This window comes from Coturnix japonica, chromosome 1, assembly GCF_054131305.1.
Source record: "Coturnix japonica strain WE chromosome 1, WE-NBRP24, whole genome shotgun sequence".
Lineage (NCBI taxonomy): Eukaryota > Metazoa > Chordata > Aves > Galliformes > Phasianidae > Coturnix > Coturnix japonica.
Genome location: NC_140663.1, coordinates 11,121,065 through 11,142,123, shown reverse-complemented (window position 1 = coordinate 11,142,123; position 21,059 = coordinate 11,121,065). Strand labels below are relative to the sequence as shown.

The following is a 21,059-nucleotide window of genomic DNA, read 5'->3' as shown; positions in this document are numbered from 1 at the left end:
TTCATTTCTCAGAAGGATGGAATCTCATCTCGTGGTCTGACCTCTCTTGGCCATCGATCTCCCTGGAGCACAGTTTCCCTTGTTGTCCAACTGTGTTAACATAACACTCCCAGCTGTGTTTGGCACTTACAACAAAACTTCGGGAATTATGACTAATGGCTGTTTAGCCTAAAAACAAACATACTGCTTATTTACCTTCTTGAATGGAACATGAAGGAGGAAAGACTTTGAAGGGAATCCATGTCTCTTATCTATTGCTTTATCTATTTCTAGGAGTCCTGAATAAGATCTTGCCTGCTTAGACGGGAGCAAGTGAGAGCCTCTGCAGACATTCTGCTTCCTTGTTTCTGTAATCTCTTCTTTTTCTCCTGCAGAGTGATAGTGATAGAGTGATAGCACTGTTGGGGTTTTTTGTCATTTGACTATCTTGTCCATGTTCCTTAGTGTTCTGTGTTCTCGCTTCCATCTTTCATTTCCTGTCTTCTTGCCTCTGTAAACATTTATTTTTTATTTTTTTTTTCAGATCAGATACATTTTTCAACATCTGAAGTTGGTATTTCATCTTTTGTTTTAATTACTTATTGTTTTGTACAACTGGATGTGCCTCAGTAAGAATACAGACTGAAAAAGGATCCATATGATCAGCAAAAATGGGCTTTGTCTTGAAGAAAAACTTCATTTAAGTGCCCATGTGAGGTTTGGAGCCCTGGCTTTTGAGATAAATTAAGGAAGTGCTGCTTTGCTGTATTAGACGATAACACTAATTATAGCTTATTATTGATAAATAATGAATTTGTCATATAAATGAACATATGACCTAAACTTTGAGAAGTATTTATACACAGTATATATACAGTATACAAACACAATATATATACACCATCTGTGTGGTTAAGGGTACCTGATTCTTGAAAACAATTTTCTCCCAAAGCCCCAGTCTAATCTACGGCCCTCACAGCCAGTTACCCAGCATGAAAAATGGCTACTCACTCAAGTCCTATGTCCTATTGCAGGCAAAATGGGATTGCAAAACAGATTTTGTCCTTGTACAAGCATTACAAGTATGGAAAATTACTTCAGTGCTTGCAATTATTTCAGTATTAGTCACCCCATAATTAAAAAGGAGAAAAGTTTTTTATCTAGTTTGTCTAGTAAAGCATTACAATTAATAAATAAATTAGATTACAGTTTGAAGTTGTTACCAGCTAGTCTTGCGACTGCATTCTCCAGTGTGTGCAAACTGAACAGCATTAGGAGCCTTACAGGAATGCCATGCTGGCACCTTGTCAGCTCTGCTATCTTCCTGCAGTCCCTTGTTGGGAGGTTTTTAGTTGTGAAGTGCTGAGCACTTTCCATGGTACCTCTGCAGTCCCAGCTATGTGTATGAGTAGTTGAAGGAGTTCACTTCCTTGTGTGTTGGGATTCACAACGTTGAGAAGGTTCTGGCTCTTTTTCCTGCCGAGGAACTGAAATAGAGCTCTGTTGACAACAAGCACTACATTTCTTAATCTCTCTGTCAATTCTGTTTTATTTCTGTGGTGTTTGCAGCTGTAGACATCTCTGAGGGAAAAGTCTGGAATGCGTTTTCATTAATGGTCCAATTTTCCACATGCTTTTTTTTGTTCTTAACTCATTTCGTCTGCATCCATGATAGCTTTGAATGCATGGTACTGCTATTGAACTGCACGAAAATGAGTAGAACAAGGTGAGAAACACTCACAAACACTCCTTTACTGCTGCCTGGTATGTGCTCCTCTTCCCCTCCATTGCACGAGTCCACGCCCATAATCACTTGAACTCTGAGAGCCGGTTTAACTCACTAAAAGAGAAAAAGAAGTAAAAAGTCTGATTTGGTGATTTTTAGCTGTTTTAATGGCTTATGTTGGCTCACAGAGTAGTTTCTTAGGAACCCTGGAGCTGCCTTGGGGGTTCTGTGGCCAAGAGATGAGGAGAAGCCTGGAGATTTGAGATGCTCAATATTACTGGTAATCTATTAAACTATTTAACTAACAACTCATGAAACCGTATAAGTGTAAGATAAATCGCACCAATAGCACTCATCAAGTGCACACAGAGCTTTGTTTTAGCACCTAACTTAAGTTCAGGTTTGAAACATTCATTTTAAGCTTTAGATGCAACTTTTAAAGGCTGTTTTTCTAAAGGGCATCCAATGGAAACAACTGTCAGAAACTAAAGTAATGTTTTGCCAAAAAAACAACAATGTCAGGGAGAAAACACGAGTTTTAGGAAAGCAAAATGTAAAAAAAGTGAATGTGAAGTATGCAAAACTGATGTAGTAAATTGTTCAAACATTCACATTTTTTGAAAGTATTACATGGTAACATTCAAAATTAATCTTTCCCTTCTTCATTTTTTTTCTATTCTTTTTACCACATCTTTCACTCCTTCCTTCTGCCCCCATTTTCTTTTTGTCCCTTTGCTGTTTTCTGTGTAAAAGCAGCCAGTAAGTCAGCTCCTCTGGCAGCTTCACTTGGTGCTTGCAGTTTCCTTATGCCCTTATTTGTGTCACAGAAAATGAGGTGTTCAAATCGTTTTACTTTTGAGGGGTGGCAAAGTCTTTGTTGTGAGGCTGGAATGGCTCTGCAGGAATCCGTCCTCATGAGTGAGGAATGTGACAAGAGGAAAACAGTGTCAACTGTGTTGTCCTCCTGATTTTTGGGGTTGTTCTTTTGATAGTCTGGCACCATATAAAAGAGGGCACAGTGCAGACTGATGACGAACACTGCAGTACCTCTTTAATCCATTCGAACAGGGCTTATTTAATCAGGTTCTGTGGCAGTCAGACGGTTGTGGGTATTTGTACAGAGTGGACATTGATTACAATTAGTGTGATTATGCCAGTCCCAAGGAGTCCTGCTAGGAATCCTGCCCAAACATGCTGGGAATACAAATTGTCACTATTAACTTATTAATACACTCAGACAACCTGTCGGTGGGTGGAAATATTGAGTTTGACCAGCACAGCATTCCAACATGGGCCTCAGCTGTAGCTCAGAGGCACAGTACACAGAAACATGCTATCGCCAAATCAAAGTAGCTCAATTTTCAGCGTAGTTTGATCCCTTTGTCTATAACCAGTGGGATATAAAAGGAGAAACTGCTGAACCCACTTCAGCAAAGAAACCACCTGATGTTTCTGTCAGACATAGCAGTTCTCATGGAGGTGCACTTGCAGTCTGCACAAACAAATATATATATGTACTGTAATCAAGAAGTTCTACTCCGTGTCTTTATTTCCTCTTTGCTCTTCATCTGAGTCAGAACTTGTTCTTCACAAGCATTTGGATTGCAACACTGTCAGCTCAGTTCTCTTTTAACTGTTATATTCCCTCGACTGTTTAAAGAGTCTTTATCTGAGGCTTTGTCATGTAAGTTTTGCTCCATTTGTTTGAGGAACAAAACATAAGAAACCAGTTATTGGAGGGGAAAAAAAACCAACCCAAAAACTAAAAATATGAGGAGATCCAGGAGACCTGACCAGCATATCCTCATGTTGGAGGAACAAACACAGATTAATTGTTTGAAGTTGATTCTTTTGTATATCTGGGACAAAGAATTTTGTTTCACCTGCTCCTTTGTTGTAATCATTACTCATTTATAGCTTGAGACTCAAAAATTGTCATCACAAACACTAATTGCATTGAGAGAACCTGCTTCCTAATTGCCCCACCAGTTCTACAAGGACTAAAGCTCATTTTGGTTGTGCTAACGTGAGAGCTGCTATAGACCATATACCTCATTTAGGATCAGAGTTGTTCATTGTACGCACTGGGGCTGTACTGATGTATTCCTTCACTATTCCCAAGTCTAGTTTGTGATATTTGGCAGGTCTGACCTATCTGCCATCAAGAAGCTCCTGTTATAAGTCTGACAGGCTTGCTCATTCAGCTCCATTTTCATTGCCACTCCTTCGATTTTCTCAGGGTAACATGGCTAAAAACATGCCCAGAGCTCTCCTATATTTTCCTTTCCCCCTCCTGCTCTCCTTCATCTTCTGTCTCTGTTGCCAGACATGAAATTGCAATGTAGTTTTGGACGTAGATAATCATTAAGGTCCTTTTCAACCCAGGCCATTCTATGATTCCATGATCACCTTGGCTATTTGGTTTAGTTTGCTCCTATGTCCCATTGCCTTAATCTACATCTCCAGCCACTTTTCAGGAATATTTTGTCACAGGAGCCCGTTTTAGACTTGAGGAACTTTACTTACAATTGTTTACAGTGTGAATGTGAACAATCAAAGGAAGAAAGTTTCATACCCACAGACTCACTTTCATTGACATGAGATCTCTTTGTGGACATATGTTCCCCACCTACTCTTTCCTTTTCCTCAGCTCCATGTGGAAATGCTGTGTTCTGCAGCAGGGAGGACCTGTGGGTGTAGTGTGTTTCTGATCCTCTAACTTTGCTAGTGTAAGCACAGGGGTGAAGGAGGCACAAAAGCACAAAACCCTACAGGAGGTGGTAAGGCTGAGAAAATCCAGATCAAAAGTTTAGATATGTGAACTATAAAAAAGCAATGCTTTTGTATGACCTATCTTTCAGTTAGCAGACAGCAATCTTTGTTTAAATCTGAATACCCTTAAGCTGTTCCTGGTGATAGCTCACCATACATGTTAGTCGAGCAGTAGACAGGCTTCAGCACTTGTTCCTTGTTTGGTATATGATGTATACAAACAGCTCTGCTTTGATTCTCCTGCAGTTTGCAAGAAGAGAAAAGACTTCTGGAAAAAGAGTATGAAAGAGCTCCGAAGCAAGGGGTAAGTATGAAATGTGAGAAAAGCCACGATTTCGGTTCTGTTTGCTATTATACCAAAACATCCGTGAAAATATTTTCATGGTGCATGGCTCTAGAGCTCTTTAACTTACATAGAAAGATCAATAGCTTGATATTATAGGAGAGATGATAGTAAATCATTCAGGTCTGATAACTGCAGGGGAATCTGTGCTCATATGGTACATAAAAGATCTGGGTATTCCTAAGTTTACTTAGTATTATTTACAGCATGTAGCAATTGAGTAACGTGCAGATAGCTACAAGTTACAGAATTTGAGTATGCAAAACACATTTGCAGTCATAAATCCTGATGAGCACATACATATTTGTTTGAAATGAAATCCTGCTAATTATCAGTGGAAGAAAATATCATATTTCATACCTTGTTGTAAAAAATGTTACCATCATTCAACATCGGTGAATTCTGTAATATCTGAGGCCTGAAAAATGCACAGGGAAAAATCTCAACTTTTACTTCATTTTTTAAAGGAATCGAATAAGGCAATGAAAAAAATGAAAGAAGATTGTGATGAGCTTGACAAAGAAGTAACCCAAAGGAAAGCAGAAGTTAATGCAGTGAAAGAAGACATTTTATCCAAGCAGGAACTGGCGTTAATAGATAAGAAAGAAGTGGAAAAGCTTCAGGAGGTCCAGGATAGTTTAAAAGTAACACGCAATTAATTATGCACACATCTTTGTGTTTGTGCATGCCTGTGTGTGTGGGTGCCTGCTTTTGTCTAAGGATGCAGTGAATCTACTGGATGTTGTCATTCCAAATCATTTAATGGCATTACAGTGTGGATTTGATAGTTTTCCAACAAGCATGAGATATACCGCTGTCCCACGTTCGCTATTATTCCTGTCGGAAATAATAGTAGTCATGTTTTGATTACAGATGCTTTCCAAAATGCCATGTTTGCTATATCGTGTGCTTGTAAGGCTCCTCTAACACATCCAACTCTGTACAAACTTGTCCAGAGAGTTAAAAAAAATGCACCCAGGTCTTTGCATCTTTCCCTGGGATAGACGACATACACAGACACATTAACTGCATCTGAGTGTGAATCTTGCTTTTCACACATAACGACATGGTAAATAACACCGTAATTATTTTCAAAAGCAGCAGCTACAATTCCCTGAGATAAGCTCAAATAATTCCAAAATACTTTTCTTGCCAAGTTTCACAGCAGTTCCAAATGAGTATTAATTCTGTGAAATCACCCAAGATTGCAGGACTACAAACCTAACCTCTCTCTTTTGTTGCTAGGATGAATTAGTCAAGATCCTCGGTGTTCCAATGCAACTTAAAAAAGAAGCTGAGAAGATAAATCAGAAAAAAATGTATGCCCTTAATGAATGAGATAAATATACGTATTTATGTATGCCTTATTTTCATCCACTTGTTACAGAGGCCTTAGAGTTGGTTAAAATTAAGATAATAACTTAAAACAGTGTCGACAATCCACTCAAAATCCATGCACCCTTCTGAAAAATGTGTATGCAGTGAAATACTTTTCATTTAAATACTTTCCTCTATAGGAAGATGTCCCTGTCCATGTCGGGGGGCTGGAACAAGACAATTTTTAAGGTCTATCCAACCCAAACTATTCTATATTTCTACATAATTTCAGCAAAATAAAGAAAAAAAAATGAGGACAAAACTTAGCTGAAAATTATTTAACCATCTTACTGCACTACAGTAATATATCTCAGATCTGGTTAGTAGATTTTCAGTGGTTAATAACATTAAACTGTTATGTACATTGTGTAACATAGCAATTCGCCAGCTTCACACGTTCCTGATCTCAGTGAGTGCACATCAGTGAATTTACATCAGCCTCTGTGAAACTGCAGCAGTTCTCACACAGGTGGAGGTCTGGCCCAAAGGAAACCTTACATAGCGGTTCGTCAGGCAGAGGTGGTTTGCTATAAGCTCTCAATGTGAACTCTGTCAAATATTTCAGCCTTTTATCTCTCTGTTTCTGTGGCTGTTCTTTCCTCCAACCAAGCATGTCGTGCTGTTTTCTGCATGTGTAAAATCTATCTGGTACCTGCAGAGTCAGCCCGGTCTCTCCCAGCTGCTGGAAGCCAAGTGCCCATCCAGCTGCACAGTGCACACATGCCCTGCTAGCACGTGGGGATACACAGAAGGTTTTGTGTTGCCTGCCTGCAGTCTCTGCCAGAAGGTTTCTGGTTGACTATGTTAAATTCCTAAATTTTAAGATCTATATGATAGTTTTCTTCATTTTCTGCTCAGTCCTCTGCTTAATGCTTAATGTAACTCTGCTATTGTAGATACAAGAAGTTTTCCCTATTGTGTTACAGAAAAGCAGTTTTAAAGAGTGAGTGCACTGGGTAGATTATTAATGGAGTACTGAAATGAGTCCTTCTATCTGAAGCCCTGGAACGACAGCTAGAAGCATCACAACCCTGTATCCAGTGATGCTGATAGAGCTCCATTACCTTTTTATAACACTGTCCTGATGCCAAGATCCCTATGATCATTTGTAGTTTGATGCAGAACTGTTTTGAATGTGAAGATTTTCACTGTCTGTAGCTTGCTGTTGTACATATTGAGTAAATAGCTGTGGCTTTGAAATAATTTTCTGCTCCCATGAACACTGACAACCTAAATTTTCTCATTTAAATACATATATAGCAATGTCAACCTCTACTCTTTTGTTAACACATATCCACAGCAATGCAGAAAAGACGAACGAAGACCTTAATAACCAAATGCAGGAGTTAAACAGCACCCTGAAAGACATTGACAAAGGGACAGAAGAGATTTTGCAAGAAAGAGAAGTTGTAATGAAGGAACTGGATGGAAAACGAGCTTTGATGGAAAGCAGAGAACGAGAATGTGCTGCTTTGACAAAAATGCTAGAAACTGGTAGAGAAAAGGAAATGGCCATCCTGGTAGAGAGGTAAGAGCAGTAGATGTAAGCCGTGTAGAGTGAGGGAGAACTTTGTTTCTGAAACATCTCTTTTTGTATTGCATTGCTTATGTTTTCAAGTTCTATGCTGCAAATGTGATGGACCAGAAATATCAGGGTTGGTTTTGTTCTCACTCCAGTGAAAATGTCTTTTTGTCTATGTACACCCAGAAAGCAAACTGAGTTCAGTATTCTCATTTTTGGACAGGAGTCACGGATTTCTGCCCCACAAACTCCATAATTTCAGTGGGAGTTGACCACTCATACCTTTCATATTCTCTTTGAAATTATGATCTTACATGTACCTTGTAAAGTAAAATGAACAGTTTGGTCAATCACAAGCTTCAAATGACTCCTCCTGAGGAAGAAGTACGGGAATAATCACAGTCATATCCCCAGCATAAATGCTTTTGCCTTTGAAGTTTTATGTTAAAGGATCACAGCACTGCGAACTGAAATATCTGGGGGAAGTGGCTGTGCAAATACACTAAAAAACGCGTCTTCTTCCTACAATAATTCGTTTACAGACTTGTAGCAGATTTAGAACAGGTTGTGATACCTTGCTGGCATAATTAGGAATATTATAATTTCTTAAAGTCATAAAATTGTGAGGTGATGATCACAATTCATGATTTTGTCTTACTGCTTGGAGATAATCACACTGTACCCGTTAAAATGATTGTGCCTGATGCAAACACGTCTTGCTCAAATTACCTGTCTCTGAAATTCTCTGTTTATCTACAGAGACTCTCTGAAAACTACGTTAAAGGAACGAATCCTTGAGAACAAACGGCAGCGGGAAACTCTCATTCGCATGCAAATACAGAAAGATAAAGAACTGAAAAGTCTGAAAAAGATGGAGCAACAGCTGAACATTATTTATGATTCCTTGGAACAAGATAAGTCACATCACAAAACCCTCAAAGTAGAGGTCTGTATAAACACACTGATCATAAGAATTCCAAAAGCTCTTGCAGCAAATATATCCGTGTATGATATATTTGGACTGATCCGAGCAGAGGGAGTAGGATAAGACTTTTCTAAGTCTTATGCACATAGAAGTGGTAAAAATGCCACTGCTACCGATTAAGGATGTTCTCAGTTTTACGGCTGTAGTGAGAATACTGTGTCAACCCATGCTGGGACTCTTATTAAGAAAAAGTAATTAAAGGAGCATCCTAATCAGAGATGGCACTGACTGTGTTGGTACTGTGGCATCATGTCTTCCTTTGAAGCCCTGTATCATTTTCTATGTGCAGTAGCGTAGTAGCTTGCCTGCTGGCATCAAAGAAGTTTTTATCAGGCAAATAAAGCCACAAAACTACATATTACCCAGGTCCTGGGTTTTACATCAGGTAACAAACAAAAATAATCTATATTAAGTTTGAAGGTGGCTTGAACATTGCTGCATATTTATGATGTATTTAACATTATTCAGGGGGTAGGAAATGAGCATTATATAAAGTCTGGTAAAACCTAAATATTTCCTTAAGTTTCCTTAATTTCCACTGAACTTTCTCTTTTCTCAGCTCCCTCCTCACTTTAGTGCATCAACCATTACTCTTACACTGATTTACTCTATTTATTTGTGCCTTGCACTATACTGCTATTAAAGAGCAGTTTTAGTTTGCTTGTCTACTTGAAGCGCTTCATTTCTTTTCTCCTTCCCATTCTTTCTTAAAGCATTATTTTGTCTGCTTTTTCCCAATACCTTCCTCTGGTATTTCCCCAATACTGGTCCTTCCAGTCCCTCTTTCTCAAGCTCTTTTCCTACATTTCTTCCTAGACTGCAAGTCACTCTCATAAAATTCTCCTTGCTTAGTCAATATTTTTCTTGCAGGAGAATAAATTATCAACTATCTGATTTGGAAGTACAAGGAGTTGATGTTTCTCAACATGACTCTGTGTCAGTCAGCACCATTTGTCTTGGTCCTAAGCAAATTCTGGCAGGAAAAGTAATTCTTTGTTGCATCACTGTAAAATAATCACATAACTTTATGATATTGGAACCCATGTATGATCGGCTTTGCTATTTGTCCAACTCTAAACGTTACTCAGTAATATTTGATCTTCATCGATCAGACTTTTTGTTTACTGTCTTCCTCTATACATCAATGAAGGTGACATTTTCTCCTGAATTCACACATGCTGTGATTACCTTGCAGCACATTTGGGAAGAGGAAAAAGCTCTACATAACCACACCCAAACTTTTAAACTGAATTTCTCCAGCCATTGGTTAAAGGTTTGCACATACTGCAGACTTGGATCTTAAAGATCATGCTCCGTTTCTGTTTGCTATCAGCTCAGAGAATCTGGAAAGCTGTATTTAGTCCTCTGTTGCTGTTGAAGAAAGAATTCTGGAGGGAGGATCACAATTGTTCAAAGTCATGTGGTGTTAAAACCAAGCCCCATAATTCACTGATAGCTGTGGTTAAAGTTCACTGAGCTGGGTGAGATCCCAGCCCAACCCATTTACACTGTGTGAAAGGGCCAGAGACCTTCAATAGGTTTAGTTGCATTGCAGGGGATTCCCTCAGTGCTAACACCAGGTTATATTGCAGGCTTGAATTTGTGTTGCAAGCTGCAGCACCGTGAGGTTGTAGGGAGAGGGAACATCAGCAGAGGTAAAGGTGGAGCTCAGAGTAGAATCATAGTTCAGGCGCTGTGGGACGATGCTGTGCGATAACATGAACAGGCCAGGACAATACAACCTTTTCAGCTCATCAGTCTCACTATCTGTGTTTCCTCTGATTGCCTTCTTGGCTTCTTGAGATGCAAAAATGTGAAATACCTCCCCCTTGAAGCACAGTCAGCTCACATGCAGCACTGGAGTGAGAAAGACTGCAGTGACGAGCTCAGTTCTGCTCTCATTTACTGTCTTGAGATGATTTTCATTTGAGAGATTTGGGAGCACAGAAGTTGACATGTTTTAATATTCAAGTGGTTCAAGCAAAAAACTCACCAGAAATAACAGCTAATACAAGAAGGTGATAGCAGAAGCAGCAGTCCATCAGCATGCTTCCCCAGATCTCTCTTAGTTTAAGTGATGTGCTAATTGTAGAGCAATTGATTTGTAGAATAAGGAAATCGCATAAACACTCCCTTCAGCTTTTTTCTTCTCAGTAAGTGTTTTTCTTCTCAGTAAGTTGTGAAAGGTCAGCTATTGCTAAAGTGACATTCTGTGTGAAAGAGAACTGGAGGCCCTGGCTGGGCTGCTGCTCTTCTCCCTGGCTGTGTCTCCTGCTGCCAAAAGCACCAAACTTGAATCTTGTCTGATGCCGACAAAAGCCCTGAATGGATGAAAGATGTCGATATGAGCTTTCTGCTTTCAGACTCAAGAGCCTGATGGCACCTTTAGAATCTCATCTTGGAAATGTGGAAATGTGCATCTACATCCACCACAGCCAGGAGTGTGCAGCAGAAGTGGTAACAGTGCAGCAGAAGTGGAAACCGATGTACGCTCTGCAGAAATGCTGTGTTGGCTCCCTCCATGAGAGTGAAAGCAATTTGCTTGGTGTGGGTTACGTTGACCTTTTAGCAAATCTAAGTCAGATCCGACCTGTCCCAGAGCTGGCATCAACAAGCAAATAACCTCAGAGCTTGACCTTTACCACACCACGTTAACTTTTCCTTTAGTGCAAGTGAACAGTATCTAGTTTTATAATATTACCACTGAATTGAAAATCATGAGTGCAGAACATGTCCCTGTCTGTGTGAAGGTTTTCTAACATCTGGCTGTGATCTGAGAAAGGTACCACGGTGCTGTGAGGTCAAAAAATCCAGTGCCTCACATGTCTGCCTGAACTTCCTGGAGCTTCAGGAGGAAACAGGAAAATCCTTCATAACTTAAAGCCAAAAACATAACACTTATACATGCCGTTACTTCAACTGGGCTTTGTAATGTTTAAGAAAACGTTCAGAGACTTGGACATGTTGCTGAGGAATTCTACTTAACTACCACAGTGGTTCTTGGATTAAGAGTTGTAAAACAAAAAAATAACCATTTCATTGTGTGTATAAGTAACTGAAATAGATTTTCTGCATTTCCCATTTTTCACACCTCTCGTTGTCATCACTCAGAATGCCTGATTTATTTTTGTAGGCAGAAGCTATCCCCAGAATTAATGCAGTATTACTAGAAAGAAGACGAGAACTGCAGAAGGAAATTGATATGAAAAAGAGATGTTTAGCTGAACAGGTGATGAGTTCTTCATTCTCATATTAATTCCCTGTAACGGTTGGTTTTCTGTCATGAGAATAAAGGAAACAATATTTGAACTGACCAGCAGGACAGCACAGATCATGGAAGTTCCCTGAATAAACTCTCCTTTGAACTACAGCAAAGACTCGGGAAAGTCCAAATCTTGATGTCAGAATTACCGCAGCTCTTTGAGGTTCTTAGCATAGAAGGTGTTTTCCAAACCTTTTGCAACACAGTTTATTGCACGCTCTGATTCTGTTGCTTTTATATTCAGCAGCTGGAAGTGCTGCTGGATGGAGGAACAGAAACTTTGCATGTGCTAAAATATTTTGATGTTACTATGAGATCGTGTGTGGTGCTTCAGATGGTATTTATAAAGTCAGCTTTATTATTCATTTATTTTTAAATCCGTGCGGTTGTATATAGGTATGCTCTGCAAATAAAACCAAAGTGTTTCATACATTGGGTTTTCCAACACTGATAATACATCAGCGCTGATTTCCTTCAGGAGATGATATCAGATGCGGATGCCCGCACATTAGAGGAATGCATTGCTGAAGAAGGCCGGCTGTTCAAGGAGCAGGAAAAACGCCGCGATGAGTTATCCAAACTCGCACGTCTGACTTGGCTCAAAGTTGAAGAGAAGGAACAGAAATCGAGGGAATTTCAGAAAGTCCAGGTACAATAAATCTCACATAATTGAAAGTCTGCTCTAAAGCAAAAGTTCCTATATGAAGAAAATAAATCACTGATGAGAGGAACCTCACAGACTCTCATTTCCTATTTTACCTCAAAGTTCCATCGCAAACATTCATCACAGCTGTCCTTGTTCATTGCAGAGGAGTTGGATCTTTAAAGAGATGAGCTTTAAAGGTCCCTTTCAACTCCAAGGATTTTATGATTAACACAGGAAGCTCATAATACTCTGGTAGTTTGGTGGCAATTTATAGTGACATATAACAGTGCATTGAAATAAGGTGTTTGAAAGGACTTTTTCTTTCAAGCCTACAGAATAAAATGAACAACCATGGAAGAGGCAGAAATGCAGATAGCCTCAGCTGAGGTCCTTGGAAGTACAAGAAGGTTGTTTTGTTTTGCAAACATATTGACATCAGAACTACTATTCGCTCGAAGGAGAGACACCAATTCTTATTGATACACTTCAATACATAAATCAGACTATTAATTTGAAGGAAGGGGGAAAAATCCCCTGTTCTTCTGACTAAATATCGGGAACAGACTATTTACACTTCCACAACGTATGTCTGCCTTAAAATAAATTGGACTGGCTACCCTTATAGTATGCTGTGAATTTCTGACTGTCTATAGAAATAGATTCCAAGGAGCAGTTCAGGCTTTGCAAATTCAATAAAAATAAGTCCATAAACAGACAAAACCATTAAGAATATAATTTTGTTAACAAACACTCCAGCCTAGAACTGCAACCAGACATCCACCAGCTTCTCTAATGGCCATATTGTCCTCTTGATATCAGTGGGAGATGAGAGAAGGTTTGTCCACTGAATGTAAGGCACACAAACTAGTAAGGACTGAACAGAACTGAAATCCCTATTGAAATGTAAGTGTGCTGTGCTACTCAATCACCAGAGACTGCTGAGAAGGCAGAGAAAGTTTTTTAAAAAGTGTTATTACAGTAAAAGCATCTCACTGTAATTAGGATAATTTTTTTGAAGAATTTTGATCGTATTTTCCTCATCTAAAAGAGCTGTTCTGTTTCTCTTTGAAAATATTGCTTTGAAAAATCTAAAGCGCTTACTGAATTCTATTTAAATTTCAGATGCAGTTTCAAAATATTATTAGAGAACTAAAAAGAAAGGATCTTGAAATAGAACAGCATAAAAAGAGGAAAAGAAGAGTTCAAAAACAGTAAGAAAACAATTACACATTAGATAAAGTTATTCTCATCCAGATAATGTGTGCATAAACTTTTAAGAATTATTTCTTTCACGCTTCTCTTCAGACTCCGAGGAGCTGCTAAGATTTGTGAAGTAATCAAAAATGAAAGGAATAAGTGTATACATTTGCTTAATATTGCTCAGCAGAAAACTACTGAAATTAAAGACCAGATAAAAGTAAAAGCAAGTGAAAGTGAAACTTTAAGGAATACTCTTATGACCCAAGAAAGGTGAGTTTTAACTAAGCTGTAAATCACAGAGACAGAAATGGGAAAGATTTCTTATAAAGGATCCTATTCACAGTTACTACCCTGATTTTTAAAACCTGATCCAAACAAAGAAATACTGCAGCACCCTCACAGAACCTGCTCCACTCCGAACAATTTACAACTAGTTTGGGCATCACTGCATGGGAAGGAAGTGCTTTTGAAGTTTGTCTGCCCTCTTCCTCATTTTCCTTTTCTTTCAAGTGAAAAAATGTCTTTATACTTCCTTCGTATAACTGTTCTAAAGCCTCGAGCATCTGAATATGAACAACTGTTGTACCCATCCTTTGGCAAAAAGAGTTCCAACCCACACACAACTCCGCTACAGACTGGATGGTACCAGTAAATGAGTCGCTAGCTAGTAATATGGCCAATTAATTATTAAATTAGAACTGAGTTTCTTGTTTCAAACTCAAATTGTATTCTGTTGGATAATATTTATTTCAGATCAAGCAAAACACAGGTTCAAATTCTAGGCAGCCCTCATCAAAATGAAAGCTTACACTGACAGCAAAGAGGATAACAAGGTGCAGCTGGTGTTTGTGATTCTGTTTTTTCCTTCATTGTTACTTAGTGGAGATGCCTTTTTGCCATCTTTTTGTCATCCAAATGGTGATTTTCTGCTTGGCATATATAGACAGTGACAGTATAGCTGAAATTAGTAGTTGGGAAAGCAGGAAACTAGGAAAGGGTTAAATCTGTAAGCAAAACAGTGCAGTCAAAACTACGTTTACAAATAATTTGTTTTGCACAAAACTTTGTTTTCTGATGCCAAAAGAAAAATTGCACAGCCAGATGTAAGACTGCAATCAGGATAAATTCAATCTATATACATAGCGAATCTCCATGTGCCTTGACTTTGGAGCCATGCTGCAGCAAGCTGGAAAAGAGGTGGAGCTTGATGCACTGAAGTGATTCTGAGGACGTGCATTTTGTGCTCAATTTTTTGAGGCCTTCCCAATAAATTACTTGTGAGAGGAAGAGGAAAAAAGAAACAAAAGGGTAAAGATCCATCATGGTATCCCTGACTGAACTGCAAACTACTCGCTTTGGAAGACAGAGTACCGGTTTGAAAGTTTATTTCATATTCCATTTAATAATTAAAAATAAAAAATGCTGCATTTCTCCTATACCTCCATTCTGTCATTCTGACACTTGATTGACAAAAGCGGAAACGAACCAGAAAGAATCTCACAGCTTTGCTCAGAGTAATTCAGCCGCCTCATGACAGAACTGAGAATGGGAGGCAGGGCATTTCATCTGCAGCTCCATATTTTAATAGGAGACAGCGCTTCTTCTTTCACTACCTCTTTTGTATGTTGTAGACAAAGCATACCAGTATAGATAAAGTAGTCTCTTAATCCACAAGTGACATTTAGTGCAGTTTAAATGCGATGAGTCTGAATTCCTGTTGTTATCAAAGGAAAGCTGTCTTCTGAGCAAGGCTCCAGTGGCCAGCAGTCTCTGGACATAACACCTTTTCTTCTTCATTTTCATGCATAGCTGTGATCTTGTCCCTCACCTTTTGTTATGAAGTGTTTCCACATCTTTCATACGGGAGGATTAATAAAGTTCTGTCTTGCATGAATGCTGGGTTATGGTGTATTATAAGCTTGGAGACCTCAGAGTCACAACTGTGTTATTTAAATATTGAACTGTAAATGAAGAGAAGGACAGGCTTACTGTGCGTTAAGAATTTGCAGTCCATGTTTCAACTCTTTAAGTTTTTTTCCCAGGGCAGAAGAGCAGAGTGCAGGCTCCAGTTATAGCATTTCACTGGGCCATAGTCCAGATCTGCTCAAGTTGGAAAGAGCTCGTACAGAGGCGGCTCTCAGAAAAGGGTTCTACCTCTTGTCATGCTTCCTCCAAGCTGAGTGACATAGAAGATTCTTTGTGCAAGTCAGCAATTAGTTTAAGCTCTGCTTTTTTTTTTGTGCTGAAATTGCTTTCAAATTGAAAGGACTCAAAACTTTCCTACTTTTCTGTTTACATGAAAGAGAACTGCAGAAACAACACATGAAGAATAAAAACAACATAGCAATTAATGAGAGTCTCAGAAAGGATTGTTCCAAAGTCGAAAAAGTCATGAATGACATGAATGAAAAGAAAAAGCAGAACGTTATGGATCTTAACGGACTTACCAACATAGTCACCCACGTTGAAGAGGAAATTGCGCAACTGCACAATAAGTACAAAAGAGCCATAGAGGAAAAAAATGAGAGGTACATGTGTAAATGCGATGCAGTAAAATGGGTCATTCTGAAATTCATGAATCAATACTTTTTAATTTCGTAGCAAAGTCTAACCAGAAATGCTATAGGCATCTTCTCTCTGGTGCCTCGCAGGCAGCCTGTCCCACTGCAATGCCAGTGCTGCAGCGTGTCATGTATGTGCCTGTTGGTTCTCCATTGCTGGAGCCATTCATTCTTCAGAACTCTTACAGAACAGCACGGTGCCTTGCCTGCTGAACGCCTTGGGAGCTTGTAGCCTCTGCTCTCTGTTTATGCTTCGTGCACTGATCTCATATGGAAGTGCAGAGAAAAGCTCTCTGATCACATTACTCCATTTTCCAAATGAATGCTGTACAGGGCACAAAAAGCTCGTAGCAACAGTATGAAGCACCCAAGTAGTCTTGGTAGCTGTATTCTCCAATTTTCAGCTCGTAATTCTTTTCTTCCCTTTTTAAAACGCTATAATGATCTTCAAATAACATCTGTGAAATCTTGCCATGTTTCCCAGATTATTGCTATCATTTGAAAAATTCATCTTCTATGTTCTTGAGTGGAATACATTGAATACCAACCAAGGTTTAATACAAGTACCTTTTCATTTTGGACTTATTGCAGCGGCCTCCTGCTTAGAAGTCGAGAAGAGGAAGTATGCATTTTATATGAAAAAATAAACACACAGGAGTTTCTGTGTAGGAAAGGAGATATTGAGTTGCAAGCTATGGATGAAAAGATCAGTTTTCTGAAGATGAAGGCGGCTGAGATAGAGACACAGATTAAATTCTGGCTCAAAGCAATCCCAATGGAGAAAGCCCTGGATGCAGAGCTGGTCGTACTTCAGATACAGGTTGGTGGGAAAGAAACCCTTATTCCCCCCTTGTTGTTTCCCTAATTGTGTATTTAAAAACAATTATCATATAAAGTATAAGTCTGCATGTACAAGGCTTATTAAAATAGGAAGTTCACCAATACACCTGACCAGGAAAGCGCTGATGTATATTTGTAACTTGAAATGTGTGAGTTTCTAGCTTGTGTGTAACTGACCCCATTTGCCACGCACATACCCAACGCTCCATCCCAGCCAGCCCTCCCAGGGCCATAAATGTCAAGATGACTAAGCTGGAGAATAGCAGTCATGGGGAAAATATGGGAACAGAGATAAAAATTGTTAGAGCCGCATTGATGGGGTAGGTGGAGGGCTGGGGAATATACTCAGCTCTTCACATTTCTAAAATAACAGCCCAATTCAACCTTAACCCTGAGCCTACTCTGGAAACTCTGCTGCCCACAGTGATGCCACGTACATTTCCTTCTACACAAAAACAGAGTAAGTTTTAGTTGTAGTTACAACATGACATTAAACAATTAACAAACTGCAGTTCTCGTCATTGTTCTAGGCATTCTTTCCTTGCTTTCTGAAATGGCCCATTTACTTTTGACCTTATCTCCAGATGGTAATTTTTTCCACTTATATTCTGTCAACGTCTACAGAAAATTACGGTGTCCAATTGCCATCTGTAATTGCATCGATGGAGCTGAGCCTCACTGTTAAATAGTGCTTGCACTGTTCTCTTATTTCTGGTCTTTTAAAGAGATCGTATGCTCTGGTAATGAAATACACTTTTGTGCAATACCTTATGCAAATCATACCTCAGAGAGCTTCACACTGCAATTACAGACTTAAATGATGAATAAAAAGAGCATAAAAAGAGATGTCAGACTGAAGAAAATAAGAGATGCTTCCAGATAAGACTTAGAATGAAACCTACAGTCACAAATGCAGTAACAAAGCATGGATGATTTCTGTGTTGAGTTTTCCTTTCTCCATTCCTGAAACCTTCTCCTCTGTGATGATGGTCTGTGTTAAGAGCAAACCTGCAGCTAAAGGGAGGCTGCTGTTACAGGCTTTTAAAATTATTGTTGATACGGTCTCCATGCACAATCCCAAGTCAGGGATTTTTTTAGCAGTGACAAATAATCAGTTGTCACCTTTCCAAACGTAACTAGATATTGTGGTTATGGAATATTACATGGTTAAAGCTGGCTGCCAGCCCAGCCACCTCCTTGTGCTGTCAACTATTGTAGCATTAATACTCTTTCTTCTGCTGGTAATAACCATTATGACTACTGAGAAACAGTTTTAAATCATTTGGCTTTACCACCTTGATTTAATAAAAGCCATGAACCCTACAGTGAATTCTGGCACTGATAAGATCATGAATTCCTGTCCTGATTACAGATCTGGCCCCATGCTGACATCCAATAGCATCACTTGGTTACAGTGTGCAAAGTCTTTTACAGCAATGCTTATCTGCATACGGCCTTGACTTGATGTGGTCAGTACAGCTCTAAATCTGTCCTTCCTGTGAACCCAACCTCTGAAGTCAAGCTGAAGCCTAAAGAGGTTGTAACAGGCACTGCAACCTGAAGGTAGAGCCCACTGGGCAAATTGTCCAAATCAGTGGGTGAGGGCTCTGTATTAACAAAAAGATGACTTTTCCCAGATCAATTATCCAGAAAGTGAATTAATGATTATATCTCTATATACTGCATCTATAAACACTAATAGCATCTATCACCTGCAGCTCCATTTCCCCCCATTTTAAAAACCAGATGTGACATTTGCTCTTTTCTAGTACATGAGGTACCCCCACTATGTACCCCGAGGTTTCAAGAATCAGCCCGAGCCCTTCACTCTCCAAGCAGCCCTTTGCCTGCTCCATGTTCCCTCTCATCTTTTCGTTCTTCAGCAGTTCCTCCTACCTACAGCCAAGCACAGCAAAGCAATTCCTGTAGGGCCTTTTCCCATTCCCTGTATCAAACACACTCCAAGAAAGGGCTTTTCTGGTTTTAAGACCTACCTATCATTACACTGCTTAAGCAGACACACGATATCATGGTTATCTCCAAATGTGCTTTGCTTTACATATTTTTGGTTTAGTTTATATTTAATTCCCATCACCAGTAAAAGTAAGCCAAGAATTATTCAAGAAACCTGGATTTTTTTTTTCCTGGTTTGTACAGCATTTGTTCTGCATTGGTCCTTCTCTAAAGTAACAACTCAAACCTGTATGACACAGCCCATGGAGCTGTGCTGATCCTATGGAGGTACCACCGCCTCCACTGTGGTGCCTGCAGCCGTGCCATCCCTATAGCAACAGAGAAACATTTGGTTTGTATCTGTGGTGACTTCCCAGAGCTGTGAGCACTATTTCCTTCACAATGTCACCGCCCACAGTTGCAGGTTCCCTCATCACTGCAATAATGGGGTTTTTTTTGCTTCTGGTCAGAAAAGTAACCCTGTGTGTTGTTGTTTGCCAGTATTCCCAGTGCAAGGACAGGATTAAAGAGATGGAGGAAATCTTTGTTGACCCCAAGAATGAAAACAGAAAGCGAGACCTGGGAGGGAAGGACCTGTCTCCACCTGAACTGCGGAAGAAGATTGAACAGGTAGCACCAGGTCTCACTGCACAGCCACTAACACTGTGGGTTGAGTTCTTTTAGAAAAAGCAAATGGTGTGCAGAATAATAACCTGCAAGCACGGTGCAGTTCTCACCCACATCCTCTTACTGAAGGGCAGTCAGCAGTGATTCAGCACAAACACTCCCTGGGGTCCCTTGCATTGCTCAAACTTTTTGCTTTACATCCCTGTGTCCTGTGGCAGAGCAGGGATCTCAGCAGGGCTGTGTGGGCACAGGGTCACAGCCCACCTGTACAAACCTCACCAACATTACAGAACTGGCTTTCATGAATGTGTGACGTAGATTTAACGTTCCCACTCAATCTCTCCTCATTATTGCACCTTCCCCCAGCATTTACCTGTGCTGTGCATATTCTTCCCACTGCAGCTGGAGGAGGAGCTGGTACAGAAGGAGGAGAAGCTGCTGGAGACAGAGATGATCTACGAACACATCGTCCGGCTCACAGACAGGATCCGCGCCACAGCAGAGAACGGGCAGCAGGGCACAATGCTGCTGGCAACACGGGTAAGGAGGGCACGCTCTGCTCACTGGCCCGTAGGAAACAAGATTCTATCTGGGCTGCAGCTGAGATGACTTGCTTGCAAATTACAAAACTAGCAGCTGGAATCAGTGACAAGCAAATTGTATGTTAGTCTTAAGAAAGGACAGACGTAATAACTGCAAAACATGGAAGGAGAAGAGGCCTGATCCTTAAGTAAATTACTTGAGGCTGCTTGGAAAGCGTATAATAACAGAGAGGAAACTGAGAAAGCAAAAGAGAGAAGGACAGAGACAGGAAGTCATCAGCATTGGCCATAGAACAACAAACACAGCAGCAGCCAAAAAAAGAAATCTTCCCACCTCAACCGCACTGATGAAAAGCTCCAAATAGCTCCAAACCCAGTGAGAGATAGAGAGAAAACAAACAACGCAGTGATGTAATAATGTACAACAAGGCCAGGGCTGACTTTTCTTTGTTGTTAACTCTGGCGCTCAGGCTTAAAATCAGAACACATCTCTTCAGGAGGAAATCTTTCCTTTTCTACAGAAAGAAATAACACTGCTGCCATTTGCCCTTGTGAAATTACAGCCATTGGCCATTTACTGCACAAAGGGCAGGGTGCCAGAAGTTACACACTCGGGCTCTACCAATTCTCTATCGATTACCTTAAATACAGCATTGGAGCTCTTTTACACTTTCTTTTTTTGTTAATGTTAATTTTTAACTTCTGTCCACTCATAATCACAGAT

The 21,059-nt window shown here is 39.8% G+C and overlaps 1 protein-coding gene and 1 long non-coding RNA gene across 10 annotated transcripts in view; one reads left to right on the top strand and one right to left on the bottom strand.

Annotated features, from left to right (window-relative positions):
• CCDC146 (coiled-coil domain containing 146) overlaps window positions 1–21,059 on the top strand; it is a 59,493-nt gene that overhangs the window by 36,315 nt on the left and 2,119 nt on the right. For 4 of the 9 annotated variants that reach the window (XM_015882052.3, XM_032442329.2, XM_032442327.2 and 1 more), the window contains exons 5-17: window positions 4,724–4,781; window positions 5,288–5,464; window positions 6,066–6,139; window positions 7,498–7,725; window positions 8,479–8,665; window positions 11,838–11,933; window positions 12,445–12,615; window positions 13,735–13,823; window positions 13,918–14,082; window positions 16,116–16,340; window positions 16,965–17,193; window positions 19,668–19,796; window positions 20,196–20,333. In XM_015882052.3, the coding sequence (XP_015737538.2) occupies window positions 4,724–4,781; window positions 5,288–5,464; window positions 6,066–6,139; window positions 7,498–7,725; window positions 8,479–8,665; window positions 11,838–11,933; window positions 12,445–12,615; window positions 13,735–13,823; window positions 13,918–14,082; window positions 16,116–16,340; window positions 16,965–17,193; window positions 19,668–19,796; window positions 20,196–20,333 (1,966 nt within the window). The remainder of the gene's footprint in view (window positions 1–4,723; window positions 4,782–5,287; window positions 5,465–6,065; window positions 6,140–7,497; window positions 7,726–8,478; window positions 8,666–11,837; window positions 11,934–12,444; window positions 12,616–13,734; window positions 13,824–13,917; window positions 14,083–16,115; window positions 16,341–16,964; window positions 17,194–19,667; window positions 19,797–20,195; window positions 20,334–21,059) is intronic. The other 5 variants (XM_085513113.1, XM_085513109.1, XM_085513114.1 and 2 more) reach the window with 3 other exon arrangements.
• On the bottom strand, window positions 1,717–20,372 carry LOC107323954 (uncharacterized). Its single transcript, XR_001559383.3, has 2 exons — window positions 20,167–20,372; window positions 1,717–1,819 (listed from the first exon to the last, which is right to left on the bottom strand). It is a non-coding gene; the product is annotated as an uncharacterized LOC107323954 (long non-coding RNA).